General features: G+C 40.7%; 1 protein-coding gene across 4 annotated transcripts in view; it reads left to right on the top strand.

Moving 5' to 3' along the window:
- Positions 1-413: 413 nt before the first annotated feature.
- The window catches only part of etv4 (ETS variant transcription factor 4), a 37,744-nt gene continuing 11,558 nt past the window's right edge, over positions 414-26,599 (top strand). The window contains exons 1-6 of one of the 4 annotated variants that reach the window (XM_061231144.1): positions 414-515; positions 1,128-1,225; positions 1,736-1,826; positions 2,079-2,126; positions 9,707-9,760; positions 25,395-25,524. In XM_061231144.1, the coding sequence (XP_061087128.1) occupies positions 1,169-1,225; positions 1,736-1,826; positions 2,079-2,126; positions 9,707-9,760; positions 25,395-25,524 (380 nt within the window). In that variant the 5' untranslated portion in view covers positions 414-515; positions 1,128-1,168. Of the gene's footprint in view, positions 516-562; positions 637-1,090; positions 1,226-1,735; positions 1,827-2,078; positions 2,127-9,706; positions 9,761-23,384; positions 23,485-25,394; positions 25,525-26,599 lie in introns of those variants that run through there. The other 3 variants (XM_061231141.1, XM_061231142.1, XM_061231145.1) reach the window with 3 other exon arrangements.

The following is a 26,599-nucleotide window of genomic DNA, read 5'->3' as shown; positions in this document are numbered from 1 at the left end:
CAACAAAGGCCATGAAAACCATTTAATTGGTAATGAAACAACTTTGCATTGGTAAGGGTGGTAATAAATTCAACAATTAAAGATACTTCTGAACATACAGTATAGTTGACATATACTGTATGAATGTGCACGAAATTTCCCAAGGACGGCTAATTCATAAAATATCTTTGTCGATGGTCGGTGTTTTTTATGAATGGAAGAGTTCCTCTTTTTGTGAATGAAAAACAACTGGGAAAACCTCGGACGAAGATTGTGGGGGCCAGAAGTCCTGATTGGACTCCCCTATTGCAGCTCCACCCACTGTTGCCATGCCCCGCCGAACATCTTGCAAATGATTGGTTTGCACAGGGAACCGAGATTTCATTCACAGAGTCAGGTCATTCATTACCACAAAGAAAGAATTCTGAGCCATTCAAAGAAGAAATCCACCAATCAGTAGCTCCCCAGGCAAACAACTGTCTGAGAGCAAGAAAAACAAGTCTGGAAATTATTTTCATCAACGCTATTGTTTAAGGGTATATATATATATATATATATATATATATATATATATATATATATATATATATTAGATACGACGGTACTTTGAACTGCTTATAGAACAGTGCAAATTGCTAAATTAAGTAGAAAAACAAGGTGAGGTGTAGCCTAAAGTAGAGTTATTCTCTATAATAACTGACAAAACCACAACTCGTATTTGTAGACACGCAACATGACGATTACACTACCACTATACTCTGTTTCTACTTTTAGGAAACAACCTTGATTTAAAGTCAACATTTCTTTCGTCGTGTAAAAATAATCGACTTAATACCAACAGCGTATGGTTCAAATGAGCCCAAATATACCTGTATTGTTGTTTTAAAAGCGTAGTGTATGAACTAGGTGATTTGTGATTAAACTGGCGGTTAAAATATGGTCAAAAAAGCGAAAAGTTAAAAGATCGTGTTAAGTGTTCTTTCCATGTGTTAAAAGTTTGCAAAAAAGTTTATACTGTAGGCTAATCGCTTGCGCTGCCTCGTCTTCTCTGCATTTTTTTGTGAATGGAGCTCATTACGTATGCAGCTTTCTAGCTTTCCCATTCACAACTGCTCCTGTCTGTGTCGTTCTGCTCTCTCTGTAACAAGGTGCGTGGATTTCAGCCTAAATGACCACAAACGGTTAACGGATGGATTATAATATGGACGGATATTTGGATCAGCAAGTGCCTTACACTTTATCCAACGTAAGTTTATATAAATCTTTCTTTTAACACTTCTAGATATTTTCTCTCGTGGTTGTCTTGCTTTTACGTGCGATCGGCTTTGTTCGGGATTGATTCGAAGCATTAGCCTAAACTATGTTAGATTTTCTTTTCGGCAAGCGAACGATCTTATCGGGTTTTGTTGCAGTTTAAGCATAGTTATGTTCAAAAAAATCTAACTCAACTCCGTAGCCTATATCTAAATTTTGTGCAGATTATTCTAAATAAGTATTGTTTCATATAGGCTATAATGATATCAAACTGGCGATGCTCTAATGTTTTGTTATTGTAACATGTTAATGTATTACAAAATCATTAATACAGCAAGTTTAAATTACAGTAAATGTTTACACAGACATCAATACAACGGAATAATTATACTTGGTTTTGATCGTGTAGCCTAATTGCTTCTTATAATGTCATTGGCTGTTTCGACTGTAATTATTGAATAGTAAATATTTGCCAATTATTAACTGTTCCAATATTTTGAAGACGTCGCAAGGAAATGGGCCCTTAAATAGGCTATTGATGTCGACAAAACGGAAATACGTGGATACGGAATTACCGCCTCAGGAATCTGAAGGTAAAGTGAAACATATTATTCGACTGCATTTTTCTGTACAAAGTTGCTATTTAAGTAGGCCATTGATGTCGAAATGACTGACATATTGACATAAATTGAAGTATACTGTAAAATTAATTGGCAACAATCCTGGACGCCAAACTGCGCTTCGAGCATTTTTATTGTTATGCCTGTAGTCAAGAAATGCTTTAGTCAAGAATGGGCTACATCTGATGACACAGTCGTATTAATTTTGGTCTTTCTTTTCCTTAGATCTATTTCAGGATTTAAGCCAACTTCAGGAAACGTGGCTCACAGAAGGTGAGGCATCAAAACCTTCTGTTTTCTTGGTCCTTCAAGTTTACTTATTCAGATAACTGAATGGTTCTAGTTGAATAGATTGGAATGTGCAATGACTTGATTTTTTACTTCAAATTTGATAGGCCTATAACGCATAGTTTAGACCTTGTATTTCAAAATAAATATTTCCAAGTAACTGTCACTGCATTATTACAATCATGTCCATGACCAGTACTTTCATCTTTTTGGATACAATAGTATTTTTAATAGGAATTGGGTTTCTGCTTTTTGAATGATGAGATAACGGGCATGTCTGTGGTACGAATGTCATTGTGTTCAAAGTGCTGTATCGGCACTGTTCTGTGTTGAATTGACACATTGCGTGAACCTGGAACTGTGAACGTTCCATTTCAGATTCTGCAAATAAATAAATATGATTCAGCTTTTGATAATATCTTGAGCGTAAAAATGCAACATTTGGAAAACTGATTCACTAAGGACATTTTTAGGACTTCTCGGTGAGTTATCAAAAATGTATTTCATTTTCTTGTGTTGGAGCTACAGCGGTTGGAATGGTGACCCTGAAATATAATTTGGTTTCAGTACGGATGGAAAGAGAGCGGCCTAGTGTGAATCAGCCTGATGTAATAAATGTGGAAGTTGCCAGAGGGTTGTAGCGGAAAGGGAGCACATTTTCAATGCAGAAACTGGATTACAAACCATAAAAGAGGATTTTTATTTTTATTTTTTATTTTTCTTCGCAGTACCGGAATGAACTCTGGGAGTCGATTAGCTCAGCTTCCTGCTTTCATGCCATTATTTCTATATTTTGATCCAAGATTGCATTTTAGCATTTTACCCTGCATTGCAGACCTGGTCATGTCACCCTCTGTGTAGTTCATTGGAGCATTGGCCAGTATGTGACATGTCTTGAATCTGAACTCAAATTGGGGGAAGGAATGTGTTTAAGTGTGTGTAAATGTTTTTTTCATCAGCACAGACATATATCCAGCAACACATTTCTGACATAGACAGCTTAAATCAGGTATTTGTTAAGAAACCTTTAGTCCAGATCCATATTTTGTTAAAAATTAAATATTCAAGACAGTCAAGTGCCGAGGACAAAGACAGATTTGTGTCTTTATATTGTAATTCATTTAATTCATTAAATTCACAAATTATGTGGGTAAGCCAAAAATTACAGAGGCCAAAAATAAACCAGAATGGGGGTGTTTTCGTGGAGCAGAAATTTGCCAAGCAAAAGTCATTATATGGCGGTTGGGGGTAGTGGAGTCGGAAAGAATAAAATGCAGTGTAAATTGGAATTTACCCTCTGCTAATTTAGTGTTGGTGATGAATCATTACCAAATCCATCTTAATAATCATTTACAGGGCTAAATATGACTGTAAAGCTTTGAGGCTCTCCTTCAGTTTATTTCATGATCCATTATACAGGATTATACAGGAAGCTGTCACAGTTTAAAAAAAATCTTCCTGTTATGTAAATACATTCTGTGACCACTTCATTAGGTAGACCTGAACACCAATTTTTTAGTGCAAATATCTAATCATGTGGCAGTTACACAATGCATAAAAGCATGCAGACGTGGTCAAGAGGTTCACTTATTATTCAGACCAAATATCAGAATGGGAAGAAGTCACATCTAAGAGACTCTGGAATGGGCAAGATGGGGTGGTTTGAGTCTCGGAAACTGCTCATCTCCTGGGACTTTCATGCACAGCAGTCTAGAGTTTACAGAGAAAAAGTTCTGTGGGGAAACATGGCTTGTTAATGAGAAGTCATAGGAGAATGACCAGACTGGTTTAAGCGGCAGTAGTGCAAATAACCACATGTTACAACAGTGGTAGGCAAAAGAGCACCTCTGAACACACAACACATCAAATCTTTAAGTGGGGCTACAGCAGCAGAAGACCAACAAGTCTAAAAGTCTAATAAATGCCTAATAAAGTGGTCACTGTATAAATTAATAGAGCCAGTACCATCACATTTTTGCTGCAAAGCATCACATGAGTATATCTGGTTATTCAATAATTAATTTCCCATTGTACCAAACACATAATCATTAACCATCAGTGGCTCCAACCTACTGTTCAACAGTTTGGGAACCATAGCCTCCATAACCACCATCTTATCATATATAGGAAAAGAAGAACTGATAATTGAGCAAGGTTGTTATCTTCTTGATGAATCTGGAACTTGTTTCCTGTTGGTTTAATTAAAGGTCATATTACTGCACAGTTGTGGTTATGTGTGATTCAGTAGCACTGTAAACACAACTGTGTTGTAGAACTGCTACAAATAAGCATCATAATACCAGGGTTTGAGTGGAAAAAAACATATATTGTGAGAGTGAAGCCACAGGAAAGTTCTCAATGGAGAAGATCAAGAACCTGCCCTGGCTTGTCTTTCAGGCTCCTCCCAGGTTTTCTATAGTTTAAAAAAGCCATTGAAGGTACTCCAAATGAAGGAAACTCACACCTACCCACGCACACTACAGATACTCTCTTGTGCTGATGTGAATCTCAAAGCTCAACAAAGTGTTCCTGTTCCATAGTGTTAAAACACAGGCACATATGCAGATACAGTCTGAGCTAAGAATGGTGCTGGGTGCAGTGCAGTCAGCACTGTCAGACACAGGCAAGTAAAAGGCACTCACTCTCTGTTATTAACGCAATTCTGAAATGAATCCGACAGTTTCAGTTTCAGGCAAGTCAAAACAAGTCAGTGATTTATTGGGTTTTTTTAAGCTGGCATGACAGATATCAGCTTCTTTCTCTCAAAAACAGCCAAAGTCGTATTCTATCCCTCCGGGAAAATTAGAAGGAAGACAGAATATGTTGAAATTATATTACAGTATGCCAACTGGGCAGAATTTGCAAAATCACTGTTGAGAATCTGAAGTATATTTGACTGTATTTGCTCTTATTTGTTTATTTTTTGTCTTTGGTTTTTTGAGTTGCTGTAATAGTCTAGCTGCTGGTCGATGCAGTGAGAAGAATGCAAAGCAGTTGAGTTAAATGCCACTTTATTGGACTGGTTGGTATTGCAGGTGCTTGGTGCTTGAAATGTATTCTGGGCGGCTCAGTAAAACAGTATGTGGGAAGTGCTGAGCCGGTTTCAACACTTACAAGTATACCCTGCAAGCCTACCAATATACTAAGCCTACAAGTATACCAATTGGGAAACTGGATCAAAGGGTTAATGTTAAATGACATTTTAATAAAAAAGATCTGCATGGCCCCTTATTGTTGGAAGAAATGCTGGTTTGAAATGTGCTAGCAAGCAAGTGCCTTTGGAAATCTGTGTTTCTGTGGTGAGCTTGTTTTTTTGTGTCCTGAGAGCTTGCTGAGGTGTTGCCTGGGGCCAATACCAATGGTGGTGGTCACACGAGGTGGAAAGGTGTGCCACAGGGCTACTAATCCATGGTTTAAATCCTCACCACTGCTAATGGAATCACCAAATGATAGGGAATCAAAGTGACCACTTTGAACCATGCATAATCTCTATATGTGAAGTGCAAAAGCTCAGTAGATCTGCCTTAGAAAGTGGTCATATCCTGACAATTCTTAAGAGGGAATTTCAATGTTGCTAAGCATCCATGCCTCAGAATAACTATGAACAAAATGAGACAATACCCAGCCCCCTTTGTGCACCTGCGTCCCAGTGGTTATGTTTGCATAACGACTACAAGGCTGTGTTAAGTTCCTGCAAGGTTTCAGTTTGTTGCATTTTCATGCCATTGTTGAAATTGCACGACCATAATGATTCTGACCACACACAGAATAAGAGATTGCTTTGTGTGAAGCCTCTTTAGTTGTATTTAATCTGCGCATGCACTGGGATGAGCAAACAAGGATGGTGATTTCACAGTGGGAGAGACTGGCCTGGAGAGTAAAGGGATGAAGGCCATAAAAAGCTCAGATTGGGCATGGGTATTAATAGACAAAAAAACATCCGGAAGCTGTGCTATTTACATTTTCCTGGCTTTCTGTTCAGACCTTGCTTATTTTGGACTCCTTTAGCCATTTCCTCTTCCCATGTGTGGCCAAAAATTCATATTAAAGCGACTGCCCTCTTTGAGAATATTCAAGATGGAGATTGTATACTGTTGTTGCAGTGTATTTCAGTTCAGTTATGTGGTGTTTTTGGTTTATCACAGTTTCAATTGCTTTATATTTCTTACATTGCATTTATATTCATTACATTGATACATCCAGAATTTCAAGTCTGACTTAATCTATCTAAATAACTAAGCTATGGATTTTTGAGCTAATGCACATTCCTGCCACAGGAATCACAGTGAACTCTGTTGCTATTGGAAGCATGCCCACCGCATATCACACATTTTGTTTTAAGTTTTTTATGTTTCATTGTTTTTTATAAAAACGACTGAAAATATTAACAAAATTAATTTAGACAATATTTGAAATGGCATGGAGGATACTTTTGTGCTCTTGGTGTGCATCTGCGTATGTGTAATGTCTGTAACTCTTGTACCCTCTAAAAAAGGGTTATCTGAAAAGGGCTGATGTGGGTGCAGGTTTGTTTATGTAGCCTAGCCCTAGCCCCTACAGAACCTGATTTGTTTTAAATGAACTAATCATGACCTTCAAGACCTTGATGAGTATAATTAGGTGCTGTAGTGCTCGGGTAAAACAATAATCTCTGCACCCAAATTGGCCCTTTGGGATAGGATTTGACACCCCTGCTCTAGTCTAGAACATGAATACCCAAATCTGGCCATGGTTTTATTTTCTCCTCAGAAGTTAACTGAACAATTACTGTTACTCTCTTCACACCTTACTCCCAGGTAAAGGGAGGGTGGAAAACCAGCTGTTCTTGGCCCTCAGGGACCATAATATGAGTAATAGGGCTCTAGAGAATATACATTTGATGTTTCTAAAGGCCTAATTTCCATCCAGTATGAATCACAGATGGAACGGGTTTCAGAGAAAAGCTCGAAGCATATGTGAAAACTGACAAGTGCAAGTTGGAGTACAGTAATTACATTTGGCACAACTGGCAGGGAGACAAGGCATTTAATTCAGGATTTGTTCCAGGGACACATTAAAGTGATAAGCAGCAAGGTACAGTTTAAAATAACAGCACCTTGCCTGTGTATATGGGTGAGAGAGAAAATAAATATGACCGTGTGTGTGTGTGTGTCTGTGTATGTGAGAGAGAGAGAGAGAGAGAGAGAGAGAGAGAGAGAGAGCGCGAGCGCGAGCGCGAGAGAGCAGCAGTGCTGCACTAAAAATGCAGTTTGAGATGAGTAAAAAATTGAAGATTTGGCAGAGAGATGACATACACTGCAGTCCATAAGTATTTGGACGGTGACATATATATATTTTTTTTTTTAGTTTGAAGTAAAACAATGATGATTAAGTTAAAGTGCAGATGTGTAGCTTTCATTTGAGGGTTTTACATCCATATTAGGAAAAGAGTGTAGGAATTGTTTTTAGGGGACCAAAAGTAATTGCACAATTGGCTGCTCAAATGTTTCTTGGACAGGTATGTTACGCTTCATCGTTAGTTCCTGCATAAAAGAGCTAGCAAAAGGTTCCATTTGGATTCTTATTGTCTCTCAACATCAGGACCAAAGACGTGTCAGTGCCAGTAAAGCCGGCTATCATTAGGCTGAAAATTCAGAATAAATCAATCAAAAACATAGGCAAAAAAATGATATGATGACTTTATTTCAGTTTGTGTTCATGTGTCCAATTACTTTTGGTCCCTAAAGACTGGGGGGACTATGCATAAAAAGGGTTGTAATTACTACACGGTTCACCCAATATGGATTAAATTAAAGCTGATTACAATGAAAACAACAAAAAAACCTGCCACTGTCCAAATACGTATGCACAGCACTGTAAACATAGTGAATTCTTTGTGAACAATATTGAGACAATAAAGACTGAATCATCTCCAAGCTAAACACATCCACCTTCAACTGCCCTCTCACCCAACTTTCTCCCTGCCCCCAATCACTAGAAGTCTCTTTAACCAGAACACAATACAGGTGAGACATTTTAGAGCACTGTGCAGGATGTCTTAACAAAGGTCCATTACTGTCTATTTTAATGCAAGCTCATAGTTGCTTTTTCCACTGTTGAGAATAAAGAAATGGGAGGAATATTGGTAACTTTCCACTGTCTTTATATTAGTCACATGATACAGTGTTGCTGTGTGACATAGTTCAACTTCCCTCAGAAACCTTTGTTGTAATACTGCATACATGTCTTCATCGAGGTCTATCTTATGCACACACAAAAAAACCCTGGCCGTCACTACTTAGCATTGATTTATGGGAAGGGGACTTATACAAGTTACTAAGCCCTGAAAAATGTCCTCTTTGTTCCGACAGTGGTAAGGGCACTAATGAACACAGACTAGCTTTATTTATTCTTTTCCCCATTCCGAGTAAGTAAGTTTGTTAAATCTGAAAGAATTGATGAGTTTAGAGCACCTCCACAGGTATTAAAAACATGGCTGCGTTTTTCATTTTACTAGCTTCTATATTCCTGCAGTGCCATCAATGGAGTAAGTGAACATTTCCCTGAATGAATTTAGTTTCTTAGAGATTGCACTTGTGAAGGGATTCGAAAAGTTTAAATGCATTTCTGCTTTCTGCAGACAGCTGGCTCTTCAGCACCGTATTTATCTGCCATCTGTTGGCGTCATGTGGCTTACATATCACACTGTTTCCACACCGAGAGCACAAGCATCGGTGTGGATGCACTCTAATGTCCAATGGTTTCTAGATAATGGATCTGAAGACGGGGCAGAACCTTAGGTGTGGAGTTAAGTGTGGAGATGAGAAAGTTCAGGACGGTGCAGGAAATTATGGAGCAGAATTCAGCAGCATTTAACAACCTGCTGCTCCACCATACAACCTGCTCGCCCCCTCCCTCCTTCCCTCCCTTGTTATTGGCTGTGTGTGGAAAGTGCTACCATACTGGAGATTCAGGGGGAAGGTTGCTATACGTAGACAAATTTGCGGGCTGGTTGATGGGATATCTGCAGGACAAGAGGCCCAGAGCAGCTAGTTTTCTGTTTCGGATAGGGCTTGGCATTGTAAATACAATCAGCCAGCACTTCACTGCAGAGCAGACCAGCTGTGAAAAAGCAGGGGGCCTACAGTATCCATAACTATATGATTAGCGCCTAGATTCAATCAAGTAGGTATCAGGATTGCACACATTATTCCACAGTGCAATATAGGAGCTCAGAAAATATATCTCTGTTTGGCCACCCTACAGGGCAAAGACTTTTAGAAGTTTGTTGATTCTCTGCATCCAAGCCTATGTATAAGCTTTGCTGCCAGTGTTTCAACCATCTGGCCAGAAAGCCAAGTTATATCACTATTGAAGTGATATTCAGGGGGCTCAGCCCTGTAACCCAAGCTGGGTCTGAAGTCTTTGATTTATGGAGTCTTTGTTAAAAACACCTGTTAAAAATCCCTGTCCCCCTCCCCCTCTGTGAAGTTGTATTCCTGAACCTCTTTTATGCTGTTTTTTAATGTCCACACTCACTTTATGGAGACAATAACTATCTGTCTCTCCCCCTTCTCTGATTGCAGCTCAAGTTCCCGACAGCGATGAACAGTTTGTCCCTGACTTCCATTCAGAAAGCTGTGAGTAGAGCTCCTGCAGTTGTTTGAGAGCCTTGAGTGTTACTGTATATGAAAATCAGTGAGCCTGAGCCAAAAGGAAGAGAGAGAGTGGATAAGACTGAGAGGAACTGCTGGAGGGTTGGGCGTGGCGACTGAATTTTACCAAAAGTAATCACCACCAAAGTCAAAGCATTCTTAAAAGAAACACTTGATATATGATCAACTCTTGGGCCAGATGTACTAAGCCTTTTGCAACGATTTTCAGGGGCACATATGACATACTTCTGTGACAAACAACCAGCTATACGAATAATTGCACTTCTGGGAGAAATTAAATATGTCATGGATTCTCTGACACAACGTTTCAATTCGATCCCGGCAATGGTCAAGCTCATTGCAGCTTTACATCTTGCATTTAATTCAAACGACAATTGCCGCTGCAGCTGGAATATGTACACATTTTGTCCTCCACTAGAAAGGTTTTTATGTGGAAGCCGATGCAATGCAGATTGCAAAGCCGATGCAAAACGCCACATGCAGTGAAGATATTCAAAGCATTAAACATGTGTTTTAACTGTGCTGTTTAAGATCTGCCTCTTTCACAAAATGTGGTTCGTAGACAGTCCCATTCGCTGACTTCATGATTACGAAATGAGCTGTAGCTTTCTAAAATAAGACTTTAAAGACTGCGACCGCACCAAGATACCCTAGTCAGGCCACGTTTTGCTGCGAGTTTCATGTACGTAAATCTGGCTGTTAGAGTTAGAGTTTCTCCCAAGTCCAGTTGTTTGGGCTGAATAATGTGATTCCTTATTTGTGTCTTAAAAAGCTCAATTAAAAGGGCATGAAAACAGGTAAGAGATATAAAAACCCTCTTTTGTGTAGAAAATGTAGGTAAATGAAAGTGCATATTCCAACAGGGCTGAAATTGCCAGTGTCTCTTTTTGTTGTGAATCAATACAAGAATACAAGGTTCCAGGCACTGCTGGTGTGCTCCACAAAATGTTCCCTTCTGTTTATTAAGTCAAGGAGACTGCAGATTCCATTATCTTAGTCTTGTGAACACAAACACACATGTATGCACACACAGACACATGCTGTATATACTAGGGATGGGCATTTTCAGTATTTCATGGTTTGGTTAACTGGCAACATTTAATTATTAATTCCCATAATTGGCTGTACAAGCATGCTCCAGTAGGCTGGGCCACAGCCAAAACAATAAAGTCAGTATAAACACATTAATAACTGGGCCATCATTTCAGGAAAAAACCATGGGCAAAAAATGACTCACTGGTAATATTTCCAAATATATTCCAAATAAGTCCAAATATGTTGAAGGCATGACACTGACAAGGGGTGATTGGATCAAAATGACAACTCTAAACATCAATACCAAGATATTCAGCAATAGGCTACTTGCTGAACAACAGATAATGTAACTGTAGGACAGTACCTAAGGAATGACGCAGAACAACATCGGCTGCCTGTAGACAGAGTTGCCATCTAATAGACCATTTTGTGCTTTTTCCTAAGGGTTTCGGCTGGTTTTAAGACATCTGGTTGCTCGTTTGGGTGGACTATTGCTACTAATGCTATACTATAGATGAAATCACCATGACGTCACAACAGCAAAGAACAAGTGGATAAGGTTGAGGACTGTGAATAGCGGGCAGTGTTTTCTGTGTATTTTAACCAAGCTACAAACAAGTCAATGTTGGAATATAAAAATAATTGATGAAAACTGAACTAAATTGTTTTATTTATATGTTTTATATGATGCTAGCTAATGTAACGTTAATGATAGATGTCAGCAGCTCCCCTAACATTAGTTAGCTAACATCATTAACATGAATAACCAGTGCAAACTAGCTAGCTAGCGTTATTGGAAACCCTATAATTGTAACATTACGACCAAAACTAGCTATCTAGCGATCTAGTTTTACAATTTAATGTTTAATGTTTCATGTTTGTAAAGTTATCATCCCAATGGTTCTCTGTACAGCCGCCAATGAGCATCTGGTTTACATTTACATTATTGGCATTTGGCAGATGCTCTTATCCAGAGTGCCGTACAGTTGATTACACTAAGCAGGAGACAATCCTCCCCTGGAGCAATGCAGGGATAAGGGACTTGCTCAAGGGCCCAATGGCTGTGCGGATCTTATTGTGGCTACACCGGGGATCGATCCAGTGGGTCCCAGTCATGTACCTTAACCACTACGCTACAGGCCGCCCTGTAGCTGCAACGATCTGGTGTTTATAAGCTAACGTTAGCTGCCAAAAATGTTTGTGAAGGACATGAGCAATACAATTACATGTTCTGGTTTTGTTTTTAGTTTTTTCCCCCCCTGTTTCTGACACTCTGAAACTTATATCGGGCATCTCTGTGTCAGCTGTCATTGACTGTGCCAAGCACCTGTAAACAGACTGTAGAATCTGTTGGACTCGGTTATCTTCCCTTTTAATGATCGGATAAAGCCCAATCCACTGTGTGTCGCATTTCATTTGGCATTACAGTCCCAAACACAACATGATATAGTTAACTAGCTAACGGTTTTTACATAGTTCTGGTTCAGTCTATTTTTAAGTAATGTTACTTCATTCTGTGGCTGAGTGGCCACCCGGAAGTATCTTAGCAACCGTTGTTTACAAACATTCTGATTTCATCTTGTTTAAATATTTTGATTTACAAGCTGGTGTGCTGAGGCTATTGTGACATCACAGGTGCACACAGGTAATTTGCATATCAATAGCAGATTGGCTGAACTGCCAAATGTCCGTTGAGAGTGAGACTAGAGTGAGAAGGAAGCTGTTCTCAAACAAATAAAAAGCTGTGAACGAGCACACCATGCCGATCATGGCGGACATTTTCCAGTTGGTTTAAAAAAAATAAAAAATAAACTAATAATAATAAACTTGAATGTTGAATGTATTGTGTTGCTTTGCAGTCACACTAAGTTCTTTAGGTATTGCAGCTCAAATTCCCAGCCCCGGTCTGCAATAGCAAATTCCTATCCAGTTGTTTCGGCTTATTTGTCTTAAGAAAGCTGGCAATACCACTTGCCAAACTGAACTTGTGAAACACTTGAAGTTTTCATTTTTCCCTTAAAACTGAACTCAGTACAAACAATACGTTTCTGATTTGTGTTCAGCAGTTGAGCTGCCGTGTTTTCGTCCATGTGCCTCTCGTCTATGTTGTGAGTTTGCTGCACAGCTGTTTTAAATTCCCATCCATCAACATGTTGCAGTCATGTAGCCTGTGCTGCCATTGTAAGGGAGGTGAGCCGTCAGTGGAAAAAGTTACATGCCAGATAGTAAGTGACACCGGACCGGATCTGCCGGTACCGGCTGACTTCAGCCCAGAATCGGTCCGACACAGTAAGTCTGGGATACAGTAGGAAAGTTGGATTTTATCTTCCCAACTTTATCTTTGCTGAAGTCCGTTCCTTCTCAACCTGTAATGGCCTTGCATGATGGTATATTCTGGCTCTAACAATTCCATGGGATCAAGAAAGCCTTCATTTAGCTTAAAAGAATTTAGAGGCATCATGTCCTTAGTAAGTATACACGTGACGTGCTGTGCAATATGCTCCTTTCTGGTTGAATCGCATTCGTGTTTAACGTTTCAAGGATCCCTATCATTTTCCTTCACCTAGAGATTTGTCCTGGTGTTTTTGTCGCAAATTATATCACGTAGTTTTTAAAATAAGTTTGATGCAACATATTTATATTGAGGCAGTGGGTAGCACTGCCGCCTCACAGCACGGAGGTTCTGGGTTCGGTTGGCAACTCTCTGTGTGGAGTTTGCATGTTCTCCCTGTGTTCGCGTGGGTTTCCTCTCACAGTCCAAAGACATGCAGGTTAGGCTGATTGGAGAGTCTAAATTGCCTGTGGGTATGAGTGTATGAGTGTGTGAGTGAATGGTGTGTGTGCCCTGTGATGGACTGGTGACCAGTCCAGGGTGTATTCCTGCCTTTTGCCCAATGTATGCTGGGATAGGCTCCAGCCCCCCTGCGACCCTGTTCGAGATAAGCCGGTTAGGATAATGAATGAATTAGTCTCTTGTTAGCAACAGCTTCTCCACCACACTGTCACAGGGGTGCGCCATTACCATGTCAATATATGCTGAAATGGATCACATAAGTTTTATGAAAACGGAAGGAATTTCACTTTACACACACGAAAACCAAAGCTGATCTGAAAGTAATTTTGTATTTATTTGTTGTGAAATTTGCACTGTTTGGAATATCGTGAGCTAACTGTCTGACTGAGTCTTCGTTAGCCTACCCACAACATTTTATAAACGTAAAAAAAAAATGCTATAATGCAGGATTTAATCAGTTAAAAAAAACAAAAAAACTGGTTTTGACGTTGCCCGTTTCGATCAAGTGTCCATTTCAGTGAACCTGTTAAACGATTAACCATACCCGTGCCTAGTATATACAGTGTATATGCACATTATATAAATGTGTGTCGATGCAGCATAGATTGTTCCAAAACCTAAAATCAGTTTGCATGACTCATTTTGTCCCATCTTTCTTGCTGTTCATTTCAAATCTAAGCCATGGTTTTAACTTGTATACAAATTATGTGAAAGAGCTGTTGAATCAGGTGATGCTCCTTAAGGCCCGGACACACCAAACCGACGGTCGGCCGCGGAGCGCCGACAAAGATCGCTTCGCGTCGATGCGCGTCGTTAATGTTGGCTGTGCCGAACACACCGCAACGACGGTCCGCCGACGGCCGAGTTGCACGTACGTTCTGCGCCTGCGTGAGAGGCAATAACTCTCCACACCAGCAGGTGGCGGTAGTCTGTATTTGTCTTTCAAAAAATGGAAACCGGAAGACCGGGGAATGCGTTTGCATTGCGTTGGACCTAGAAGCAGCCATTGTCTCGCTCACAACAAACAGTTTGCAGCAATTTCCTCGTTCTCTCGCTATTTAGTAATACTAATCAAAAATTATGTCTGGTAGTGATAGTAACTTTGGAATGGCTTGCTTTCGTCGCTTCCGTTTCTCTTCTCGTGCACTGATTTGCTAGCTGGACAGCCAATCAGAGAGCTCTCTCTCATCGACGGCTCCGGGGGCTCCGACGCAGATTCAACATGTTGAATCGGCGTCGGAGCCCTCCAAAACACGCCTACGGAGTGTCGGCGTGCGGGACACACCGGAAAGACTCGGCCGACAGGGCGCCACCGACGTCCGACGGCCGACCGTCGGTTTGGTGTGTCCGGGCCTTTAAACTGCATTGGTTCCCATTTGTTATCTGACACCATGGGGAAGTGGAAGAGAGGCACAACTTTGTCTGAAGGGCATTGCATCATGCTGGCACATCCTGTCTAGCTCACTGGCTGGACATGTAATAATGTGCATTTTCAGGGGAAATTCAGCATGATCTCATTTAGATGGATACCAGTGATCGTTGCCTTCCTATTATAGATAACAGTGATCAGGTAACAGGGGTGAGATGTTCACATTCTGCTTAGTTGGAGCACCATATTTCAGCTCTCAGTAGCAAGTGCTCTATTACAGCAACATGCCTGGGAACTAAAGACCAGGAGGTAGAGCCCACACTCAGGAAGACCCAGTGCTTAATTTCATTTTAGATGTGGAATTGAGAAGTGTTGCAATGACAGTGTGACAAAGCTAAATCTGATTTGTTTAGTGCACTTAGTGATTAAAACTGATTTTCTCAATTGAATTTATTATACATTATTTAGAGTTCATAATTGAATATCTCCGTAACATAATGTGAAGAAAAAAGTGTACTTCCTTTCTAATGTTTCTGGTCTTTGACACACTTTGACTCAAATAATGAAAACAGGGTGAGACAATTTAAAGTGAATTTTCCCGCCCTGTCTATGATCAGCTCATCAGCCGCCACTGAATAGCATGCGTTTATTCAGTGTGGGGTATGACTACTTTATAAATCCAAAAATCTAATAAATATAGTTGTAGGATAATCAAAATAAGTAACTATAGCATTCTATTTTTACTATTATCTATCAGTGTAGGGTTGGCTACAGTGGAGGGGGAACATCATGAACGCATGAACTATAATGTATTGTGCATGTACTGTATGGAGTGCGTCACGATAAAGGCTTACACAGGGCCTCGCATATCCACTAGACAGGCCTGGTGTCAATTGCCAATCTCTTCCTAGACAATCTGACTGTAGGGTACCTCACAGTACCAGGAATGTGTGCCTCGACTGAATGCACCACTCAGAATCTAAAATTCAACATTTTTAAATACTGCCTTTATGTATGTATGTGTGTGTTTGGGGGTGGGGGCTTGCTTCTTGTTCTCTGTTGCCTGCCAGAACCATGTTAATTTACTACATGAACCCAGCCCAGAATATAACATAAAACACTCAACTAGATGGCAGTCTAATAAGTCATATTTGAACAGAAGAAGTCAATGTGTTTTTTCTGTTGGCTGTACTTTCAAGCTTTCAGTAAGCTCGCCTATAGGCTGTTCTCCATAATCAATTATGGAATTGCTGATGTATGAATGTTTGGGAATAGTGCAATGAAAAAAAAAAAAAAATATATATATATATATATATATATATTGAATTGTGAGGTGATTATTTCCAGCCCTTGAGTGAATAAAAAATAGAAAGTAAAGAACTCTGTGCTTCAAACCAATGGTCCCATATTACTTGACTTGCACTATGAGAAGAAAGAGAGCTGACAGATCCAATTCCCTGAACCTTTAACTGTCATGTCTGCCTATTCTTATGCTTCACATTGTATTCTATGTATGCCCTACAAATGTCTAGCTGTTAAGATGGATTTTTAGAGTAATTTACATTGGTTCCCTTCTTATGAAACACATTTTGAAAGTGCTGTTAGAACTGTTGATGCATGTTTGTTTGAGGTGGAAAGTCAAACGGTCCACGAGTCAGACCCCACTGCACTCTACCTGGCTCAGCAGTCTGAGAGGTTTATCTGACATTGACAAAATGGTGGAAGCAGGAAGCAGGAAGTGACATTTGAAGAGTAGTTTCACGATCAACTTGAATGGTTCTGTTCTTGCCATATGAGGTGTGAGATTGTGGGACAGACACAAGAAGCACGACACCTCATTCAGGATGGGGCTGTTAGATAAGCCCTATTGTCTGTTCCCAGCAGGCTAGGGTGCGGGTGGAGGGGGGGTGGATTCTGTGGACATACTGTCCTCTCTTCCAGTTCATTAAGAAGGACACTATGCGGCGTAATGTGTTCCTTTGTTTCAAGTCTTAGTTTCTGTTGAGCTCTTCAAATTAAACTGAGCCCACATGGACAAATCTCTCTTTCTCTCTCTCCGTCTCTCTCTTTCTCTCTCTTAACTACAACACTCTCCTCACTCTAGCTGTTTCCACTTGGAACCCTTCTCAAAGCGTTCAAAGATGTGAGCTAATCCAGCAACAGGGACATCGTGGTCGACTGTTTAGAGCATTCTGCCTTGTTGTAATTATATAGGAAGTTGTGGCTATAAATTCAGCTTCCAGAGTGAGGGAGAAGGAAGGATAGAGAGAGGGGATGAAAGAGAGGGCGGCTGGACCACTTCCAGTGAAACCACTATTTACAGTGGTTTCTAGCTGGAGACTCAGCTGCCTTGTGTACAGCCACGACATGGAATCCCCACCCCCTTTTCTGTTTTACCACACCCTCCTTTTGTTGTTGAGCTCTGCTGCTCCTAACAGCTGAACTACAGTAAGCTGAATCAGTTGATTCATTTCTAATGATGTTCTTGTCCTTAAAAACAAACAGTACAGTCTTGGTGCTCTCACCTTTACAGAAAACAGCTGCTATGCAACTGTCTGCAGCACCTGAATTTCGTGGAGAACATATTTTATATATCTATGGAATACCCGATGAGAATATAGGAGTACTGATTTATGCTAGTGTATCATTTTCTATTATTCACAAAAATGAACAGCAATGTAAAAGCAGGGTAGTGCTACAAGAAAGATGCGCACACACACACACACACACCGTGTTTTTATGAATGGGTTGGTTGTGTAGGGACTGACTGGAGCAGATCGTAGGGAATCTCCATTCATGAGATGGAGGGCCTTAGAGCAATGCTTAATGGGCAGTAGTGTGTGTTTTATTACAGAGAGCGGGGAGGGGGGAGGGGGTTGTGCTTAACACAAACCAGCCAAGGATGTCTGCTCTTAAATTTTCCTGTCAAGAGAAGGGGTAGACCAATGCAGAAACCGAGACAGCCGATGGAGTGAAAGGAGATGCAAAAATAACAGGGCAGCCTAGTATTGAGCAATGTCTAGTCCCCAAAAGGGGCAAGAAGTAAACCAATAAGCATGCAGTGTTATCACAAATGGCGGTGGGATTAATCAGTACAGTGCTATCATTGTTTTCAGCCAGGATGGCTGTGTGTGAACTTGTTTTTGTAGCTGGCCTAGATTGTTAATAGTCAGATTACCCAGTGCTAGCCTTGCACATCTGTACTTAATAAGGTGTTCTGATGTCCAGGAAACTCCCTGTTAGCCAATGATGTACAGCAGAGCTCAGAATACACTGGTAGTTAGGAAATGGGAGCTTGCAGGGAGAATGGCTCTAAGTGTCTTGGTGTACCTAATATATACTACCAGGCCAGTCTAACAAAGACAGGCTCAGACAACAAATTGGTAAGTTAAAAATATATATATGGCAATCCAGTGTACTGGTGCTATATCTCATAAAGATAAGATAATTCCTCTCCATCCCAACTCTATTCCATCTCTTTGGATGAATATCAACATGGTGGTAGCTCATTATATTATTTCAGTGGCAGCCAGGAAATCAATAGTAGCATTAAACATTAAGAGGGGGAAGCTATATTGGGGTCTGAAGGATCTTGAGCAGGGAGTCAATATTGTGCAAGATTAATTACACCCCTCCTCCACTGCACTTTTCCCTCTGCCATCCTTTCAAACCTGTTCATGTCCATTCAAATTCTTTAGAGTTTGCAAACCTTTTTAAAGCTCAAATTTAGGGCTTCAATGAGTCAGGTGAGTATAATTCCAGGGCTGAACTTTTTATTCTGAAGTAACTCGTTTTTTTCTGGTGTTAACAACCATGGGTTTCTCTAAACAGTTGTCCAAGGATTTCAGAATGAAGATGGTTCATTTCCAGCAAGAAGGAGAAAGCTACAAAAGCGCTCTCAATGTTTCAAACTACATATTTACACATTCATGTCAGAAACATATATAATGGTGTGGAAACTTAAACCACTTTAACTCCACGGAGTAACACAATTTTCCATTTTCATTCATTACATACTGTACTTAACTTCTCATAGTGGTGTATGAGGTGGGATTGTGTTCGGATTTTGGTAATTTACTCTTGAATTTGTTTGTTCAGCCCCTGAAGTATTCTCTGCAGGATAAAGCAGTCCATAGCGGCTACCCTGTTACTCACTTCATCTCATCAATCAACTGCCCCACTGACTTGCATTACTGTGTTGCTTCCTATGATTAAACTTTGCGTCATGCACCACTGCTGGCTCTATACCCTATATACTCTGTTTGGGAAAGATCATGAAAAGTTGGGCGTGCTGCAGGTGAAGCCACTTGTTTGCAAAACTGGGGGAATAAACAAAGCTGGAACAGGCTAAGTGTTACCAAATGAGAAAAGGAAACCACTTGCCATTGAGAAAAGCAGAACTGCCAAGGCTGCCATTGCACATTTGGAAATTCCTTGTCCCAGAAAAAGAGAAGTGAAACTCCAAGCCTTGCAATGGAAAACACTCCACTTTTGTCACATGTATCATGCAACTAGCTCCATACCCCCTGCATAAACCCAGCATGCAGCTGGCCTCCAGCTGACTCTGAGGTCTGTGGCTTTGGGCAGGCATATGCAGGGAAATGTACTGTAAAACAAGAACTGAACAAGGCCTCTGAGCATCTGATCACTTGATGCATTTACTCATGATTCTTTTGGATCCTGAGTGCCATCTGCATGGAACAGGGGTGGAAGAGCGACTTGCTAAGAGGATCCGGGTAGCCATTTTGTTAAAACATTTTGCTGGTCAGCATTAACGTTCTTGCTGATTGGCTAAACATATAATTATTTTCTTTATTGCAGAAAGGAATTGTGTGGCTAGAGATGACAGTTGTCCTGGGCTGTCTGGGGGTTGTTAGGTATCCTAGAAATCAATACATTGTATTAATGGCATTTGGCAGACGCTCTTATCCAGAGCGACGTGCAGTTGATGAGACTAAGTAGGAGACAATCCTCCCCTGGAGCAATGCAGGGTTAAGGGCCTTGCTCAAGGGCCCAACGGCTGTGCGGCTCTTATTGTGGCTACACCTGGGATCGAACCACCGACCTTGTGGGTCCCAGCCATGTACCTTAACCACTACGCTACTGGCCACCGATTTCTAATCCTATTTTAGCCCCTTTAAAGCCTTTGTGACATAATTGGCGTGCCTGTTGTTTCATCGATGTCTCACAGCTGGAATGAATTGGTCAGGGGATGGCCAGCTGCATTTCACTGTCTACCTCCTTGACTACTATATCATGAGATATGGTTCCCATGGGAAGGCCCACTGACTGACTGGAGACTTCAGTGTGTGCAACTCCCATGAGCACAAAGATTTGATATGATGACATAATGAGCACCATGCTTATCAACACTTGATGCGTCACACAGTATTAGGGAGCATGTTTTGTGCAGAGGGTTGTGAGTGCACACTGTCCACCAAATGCTGCTGGCTCTCAGGAACTGACGTTGACACACTGAGCACTGGGCATGAGCACTGTTCAGCTGGCCAGATTCCTCATTGTGTAGAGATATGATTCTTCATCATGCTGAGATATGAATCCTGGCCAGGCTGTTATCAAACAGCTGCACTGCACCAAGAACAAACAGTGTGCTTGTAACTGACAGAAGAGCCAGGTGGTTATTTGACAGAGGAATACTCCTATTGACTAATTGGTTTTTATGCGCTGATAAGTGATACGTAACATGTTTTATATAAGGCAATTAAGGTAACTTTCCTTTTTCTTTACTTCATGGCTACCAGTCCATAAGATGTCCTTATCAGCATAGAGCTGTCTTGAGTTGCAATGAATGCAGAAAACTTACACATTGACTTTATAAGTATTATGGGAAACCATCACTGCCCTTATCCTCCCAACCCTCCCCATCCCCCATCCTTGTTACGGTCGAGGACAGATGTAGTTATGATGGGTTTGGACACTCTTAACTGGGCAGAATGGGTGGCCATCTTCATCTGAATGGGCCTGCATTTGACCAGAGGACAGGCTTTGTCTTAGTATGGTGAAAGGGGGGGGGGGGCAGTGTGGATTCGTTCACAGTTGGTGTTGACAGGGTATACGTACTGAATGTATTGACCCTCCATTTCCTTAATCACTCAACCATGACCATCACCTTTCACCTCTTAGTCCCTTCCTCAACCAAACTATTTACATATGCAACTTCCTGCCCTATTTGTGCTGAGCTTCCTCTTTGTCATGTGGGCTCCTTCTGCTCATTTCCCAATCAGTCTTTCAGTTCATAAGAATGCACATTTAGGGGAAGAGATGCATTTACGCCGCAGGTCTTGATACCCAGTTCCGACTTTTAAAAGTAACCCATATCCGATACATGTGTTAACACTGTTTGCACTTGAAACAACCTGCGTGTGGCAGAGACAGTTCAGCATGTTTGCTGATGAGGAACTACTCAGGCACAGCTACAGTATATCACCATCTGCAATGGCTGCAAAGACAAATTCAAGCTATTTTCCAAAGCATCTTCAATGAACATCTCTTTTGACTGTCACCAGCGGAGTTGTGCACATGTCATTCAAATGGGGAAAAGAACATTGAATTTTTAATGATGTGTGAATCACAATGAAATTATGATCTATGTGTTTACATGACTGTCACATTAGTAGATATCAGATTCCTATCAGATTAATTTCCACATATGAATGCGGCTTGAATTAGATATGAAAGTATCCGATTCTGTGTGCTTTTTTTTTGCATGCTCATAGCACATACAGTATGTTGGAAAGAGTATGGTATGGTATGGGGAAAAAAACCCAGTGGAATGCATGTTAAAGAAACCATAAACTGGAAGCAATGGTCAGAAATAGACCAGATAGAAAGATGAGATGGGAACCAGAGGAAAGATCTGAAAACCATTTACAGGTCCAGTACCGGGCTGTGAACAGGTTATGTTTAAAGTCTATTGTTTTTTCTCACTAGATTGGTGCATTTTCCCTAAAAGATGTATGGCACTTTTGGCAGTTTAATTCAGTCTGATTTGACTGCCTTTTAAAATGGTGTAAAATTGATTAATATGTTATGAGACATGCTTTTTCCGTCCAAATTTTTCCATCTTTCACAATTCTACCCTGCTCTTGTCATTAAACCAACAAGCCATTTTTGGCATCTTTTTATTTTTTAATCAATACTTATTCTGAAAGAGGGAACATGATGTAATCTAATTAAAGTAATCTATTCATTACCTAAAATTTGAATCACTGGGCGATTCACTGTCCCTCAGCCTGCCAGCTCATGCTTTTTTGATGTGAAAGCAGGCCAGTGGTAGTTTTCATGCTAAATGTTATGATGTGAGAACACAACTTATGAAGTTCCTTTTGCATTCCAAGCAATTCTCTGTTTCCCTATCCTGAATATTCAGTTTAATAATATGTTACCTGGGCGGCCTGTAGCGTAGTGGTTAAGGTACATGACTGGGACACCCAAGGTCGGTGGCTCTAATCCCGGTGTAGTTACAGCAAGATCCGCACAGCCGATGGGCCCTTGAGCAAGGCCCTTAACCCTGCATTGCTCCAAGGGTGGATTGTCTCCTGCTTAGTCTAATCAACTGTATGTCACTCTGGATAAGACCTTTTGTCAAATGCCAATAATGTAATGTAATGTAATGTTCACTGTTAAATTAACTCTTACAGAGTACATATGAGTTCAGTAAGGACTTGAATTAACACTGTGTTCACACATTGATTCACATACAATTATGGACTATCACTACACAGTTGTAATGTGTCAGTGCCAGTAGTTAACCCCTTAAGTGTCACCTGAGGGTTTTTTTGCATTCATTCCTTTTTTCAGGGTGCAATTTTAAATCACTATGGTAAGAGGATATACCGTTTGAAACCTAAAACTCACAGTTCTACCTGTATAACCTATTTTAACATGCCATTGCTTTAGTAACAGTTGCTTATTCTGTAACACATTGTTGGTAAAACAAGTGTGGGGGGATCTCGCCTTCTCTGTATTTTGGCAATCCACATACTACAAGAAATAAGGTAATCAGTGCCCTTTTCATGACAAGGATCCAGTAGACCAAATGCAGAATAGTTTCTCTTTCTAAAAATGTGCTAACTCTGAGAAATATTCATAGGATGTCCATTGTATACTTCTACAAAAGTGCTTGTACATAGAAGTGGTATTATCTATGTTTTGTATAGGCTCTCTCGAACACGATGTGCCCAAGTACGAGCGTTTCTGACCAGTATTGGTGATTTTGTCCATATAACAGCTCAGCCTAGAACAGGCTAGTGGTATGGTACTGAGACTGTTGTGCTTCGGGAAAAAAAACAGTTCTTGAATTTATGGCAAGAAAGATTATTTTGCGACGCCTATGCCTAAATAGAGGACTTCCTAGGGAGGAGTCCCAAGGAAACCTCATCTGAGTTAATATTTTTGAGGAAGACAGTGAAAACGCCATTGACTCCACAATAGAGGGCATTTTCAGTGATGTGGCCCCATTTCATATCGGTGAGCATCTAAATACATTCTCTAAATATTTTGTTCTTATTCAGTATGCTTATAAATAAGAATTCAATTATAAATGGCATGTGAAATTATGGAATGTGTTTGACTTGTAGATGGGGGTTGGGTATTTGAGAAAAACTTCAATCAATTGACCTTAATGAATATTTGAGTATACAAGATTGTATTATTGTGATTATTGTACTTTTTTGTATGATCTTCTCGACCTGTTTCTGTCTGAGGATAGCTGCAAGGAGGTTGAGACAGAGAAGAGGGTGACAGGGGGAGAGTGACAGGCAGGGGGAAGTGCATACACAGTGCGTGCACACAGTGCGTACACAAAATACAGTGTCATTACACTACACCTCATAAGACCCAAAACATATAATTTAGTTTCCATGTGTCCTTGTAGAGTCTCCTTTTGGAAAACCGCATATTAGAAAAAACTGTAGATTAGAAAAAACAATGCAGAATGTTCTTTTTTTTGTGGATATTGTCCAAAAAATTTTTTTTAGGCCTTTTTCAGCTTTATTGGACAGTATATAGTATAGAGAGACAGGAAGAATGGGAGCAAGAGAGAGGGGAAGACATGCGACAAATGTCGGACAGTTGGATTCGAACCACCGACGTCGCGGCTCGCAATGAGCATGCGGTCAGTGCTCTACAGGCTGCGCCACCGAGACACCATATTGTCCTCAAATTTGAAAGGGGGGTTTGCCCAGTGTTGTGACTTGGCTCAAATGTGTTTGTAAATGCACCAGCCACAGCTACAATTATCTGTACCTTCCACTTTAACTGGGTTTGAGCTTATGTTACTTTTTTTTTGTACTATTCAGTAGCAATTTGGACAGCAAAAACCAAAGGGTTACCTTTCAGAACAGACCAGGATTATGCCTGTAGTCAAAAGGGTTCAGAAATAGTAACCATTTTATTTTGGTTATGTCATTTTCAAGCTTTTGTCAAGGAAAGGGGTGATACTTAAGGGGTTAAAAGAACATGCATCACTAACTGTGTTAAGTGTACTTTTCTACAAAACAATCTTTTTAAATGTCTTCTAATCCTTTTAATCTGGTGCCTAAGCCAATGCTTCCTCTCCTAACCCCTCCGTCTCCGACATGGGAGAGCGGAAGAAAACGGGGAAAAAAGCAAACCCCCTACCATAAAAAAAAAAAAAAAAAAACACTGCTCCTCCCAGGGATGCTCAGCTTCCTGAGAAGAGACAGACATGCTGCCACAGTATCGCTGCGGGATAGGTTTTATTCCCCTGTTTTTTTCTATCGCATATAATTACTGGGCTCACATTTCAGCAGTGCCTGTCCCGTCAGATCGCGCCCAGAGCAGTCAAAATGTAAATGCAGCCCTCCCAGGCAGTAAGCGAACAGCTGTGGCTGTTTACCCTGTCAGGCATGTAAAAACATCCTGTGTCGTATGCTGTAAGATAATAAACAATGCCCCTACCATGTCGCAATCCTGATCTTCTCTAAACCTTGGTGCACTGGCATGATATCTCGAGAAACATTTGCAGGCAGGTTTTGGCATCAAGTATATTTATATATATATATAGTGTCTGGGAAATGCTTAACAGAATGTCTGCCCAAACATTATCGCCCCCTCTCCAATTCTCTAATTTCACAAAGAATGGACATCCCAGAGGTGCAGTATTCTTCACTAGGCCATAAATTATTCTCCTTCGAAGGTAAAGAAAAGGATACCGGTGCACTACACACAACAATCGTTGAACAAAAGTTGAAACTCTGCATTCAGAGTTTTTTTTACTTCTTAGGTTATGCAACAGGGAAGAGTTGGCATTGTCTTTGGTAGAAAATATATGAGAGTTGATTCTTCTTGGCTGGAAATTCTGTAAAGGGCCCGGCCCAATTTTTGCATGTGACGGTGTGCATCTCTTCCTTCCCCAGCGGTTGCATTCCACAGCCCCTCAGTGAAGATCAAGCAAGAGCCCCAGAGCCCTGGCGCTGACCCTAGCCAGTCCTGTAGCCACAAGCAGACCTTCACCTACCCAAATGGGGAGCAGTGCCTTTATGCCAGGTGAGGCCACATAAGGTCATAGCAGCCCAATCCTAGGCAGGTCTTCAAAAAACGTCTGGGTATCATCATTTCATTTAACAATAGTAGCATCATATATATGCTGTTGCACCCCTTAAAAAGAAGAGAATCTCCTCCTCAAAAAAGTGCCCCATGGTATAATGATCATACGTGCTCTCAAACAAGCTTTGCGGAAACTGGAAAGAAAATGGCATTCAACGAGACTACAGGTTTTCTTCCTTGCATGGAAAGAAAGTCTCACAAGCTACAAGCATGCCCTCACAGCTGCCAGGTCTTCATATTTTTCTACCCTAATAGAGGAACAGTCTCAGATACCTGCTTCACACGGTCACTAGACTAACAAATTGTCGTGCGTCAGCTGACTTGAACTTTTTTGACACTAAAATCTTAAAGATAAGAGACAATACAAAATCTTTCCTCTGCCTCTGGCCCCAGTATAGCCGCTCCAGTCTCAAATAAAGTGGAGTTATTTTAGGCTAGCCATATGCCTAAAGACATATCAAAATTCCCAAAATTCTGTTCCTTAATTAATTCATTTAAAAACTCCACCTCTCTGCTAGACCCATTACCAACAGGATTCTTAAAACAGCTGCTTCCTGCATTTGGTATACCATTGCTTAATCTTATCAATGCTTCCCTAACATCTGGACCCCATTCCTTCAAAGTAGCACTTATCAAGCCTATCCTCAAGAATTCCAATCTGGACAGCACTGAAACTGTTCTTCTCAAAGTGCCTAATGATCCAATCCTCTCCTCTGACAATGGCTGTATCTCCTTACTTGTGCTTCAAGACCTAAGTGCAGCCTTTGGTACTATCGATCATCTTATTGTCATAAACTAACTCGAAAATCTTTCTGGAACAATGAGAAGTCCTGCACTTTGGGAACAAAGTGTTTGTGGAGGATTGTACCTCCCTTACATTCCTCCACAAACTCTGCCCAAAGTGCAGGACTTCTCATTGTTCTGAGAGTGGGTAGATGTACTGTAGGCAGTAGAGCCTTTTCTGATCAAGCCCCTCTCTTGTGGAACGATTTACTTACTGAATCTCTCTACGTTT

The sequence above is a fragment of the Conger conger genome, chromosome 2 (assembly GCF_963514075.1).
Source record: "Conger conger chromosome 2, fConCon1.1, whole genome shotgun sequence".
Lineage (NCBI taxonomy): Eukaryota > Metazoa > Chordata > Actinopteri > Anguilliformes > Congridae > Conger > Conger conger.
Note: the sequence above shows the minus strand (reverse complement) of the source record. Positions and strands in the feature narration are given on the sequence as shown.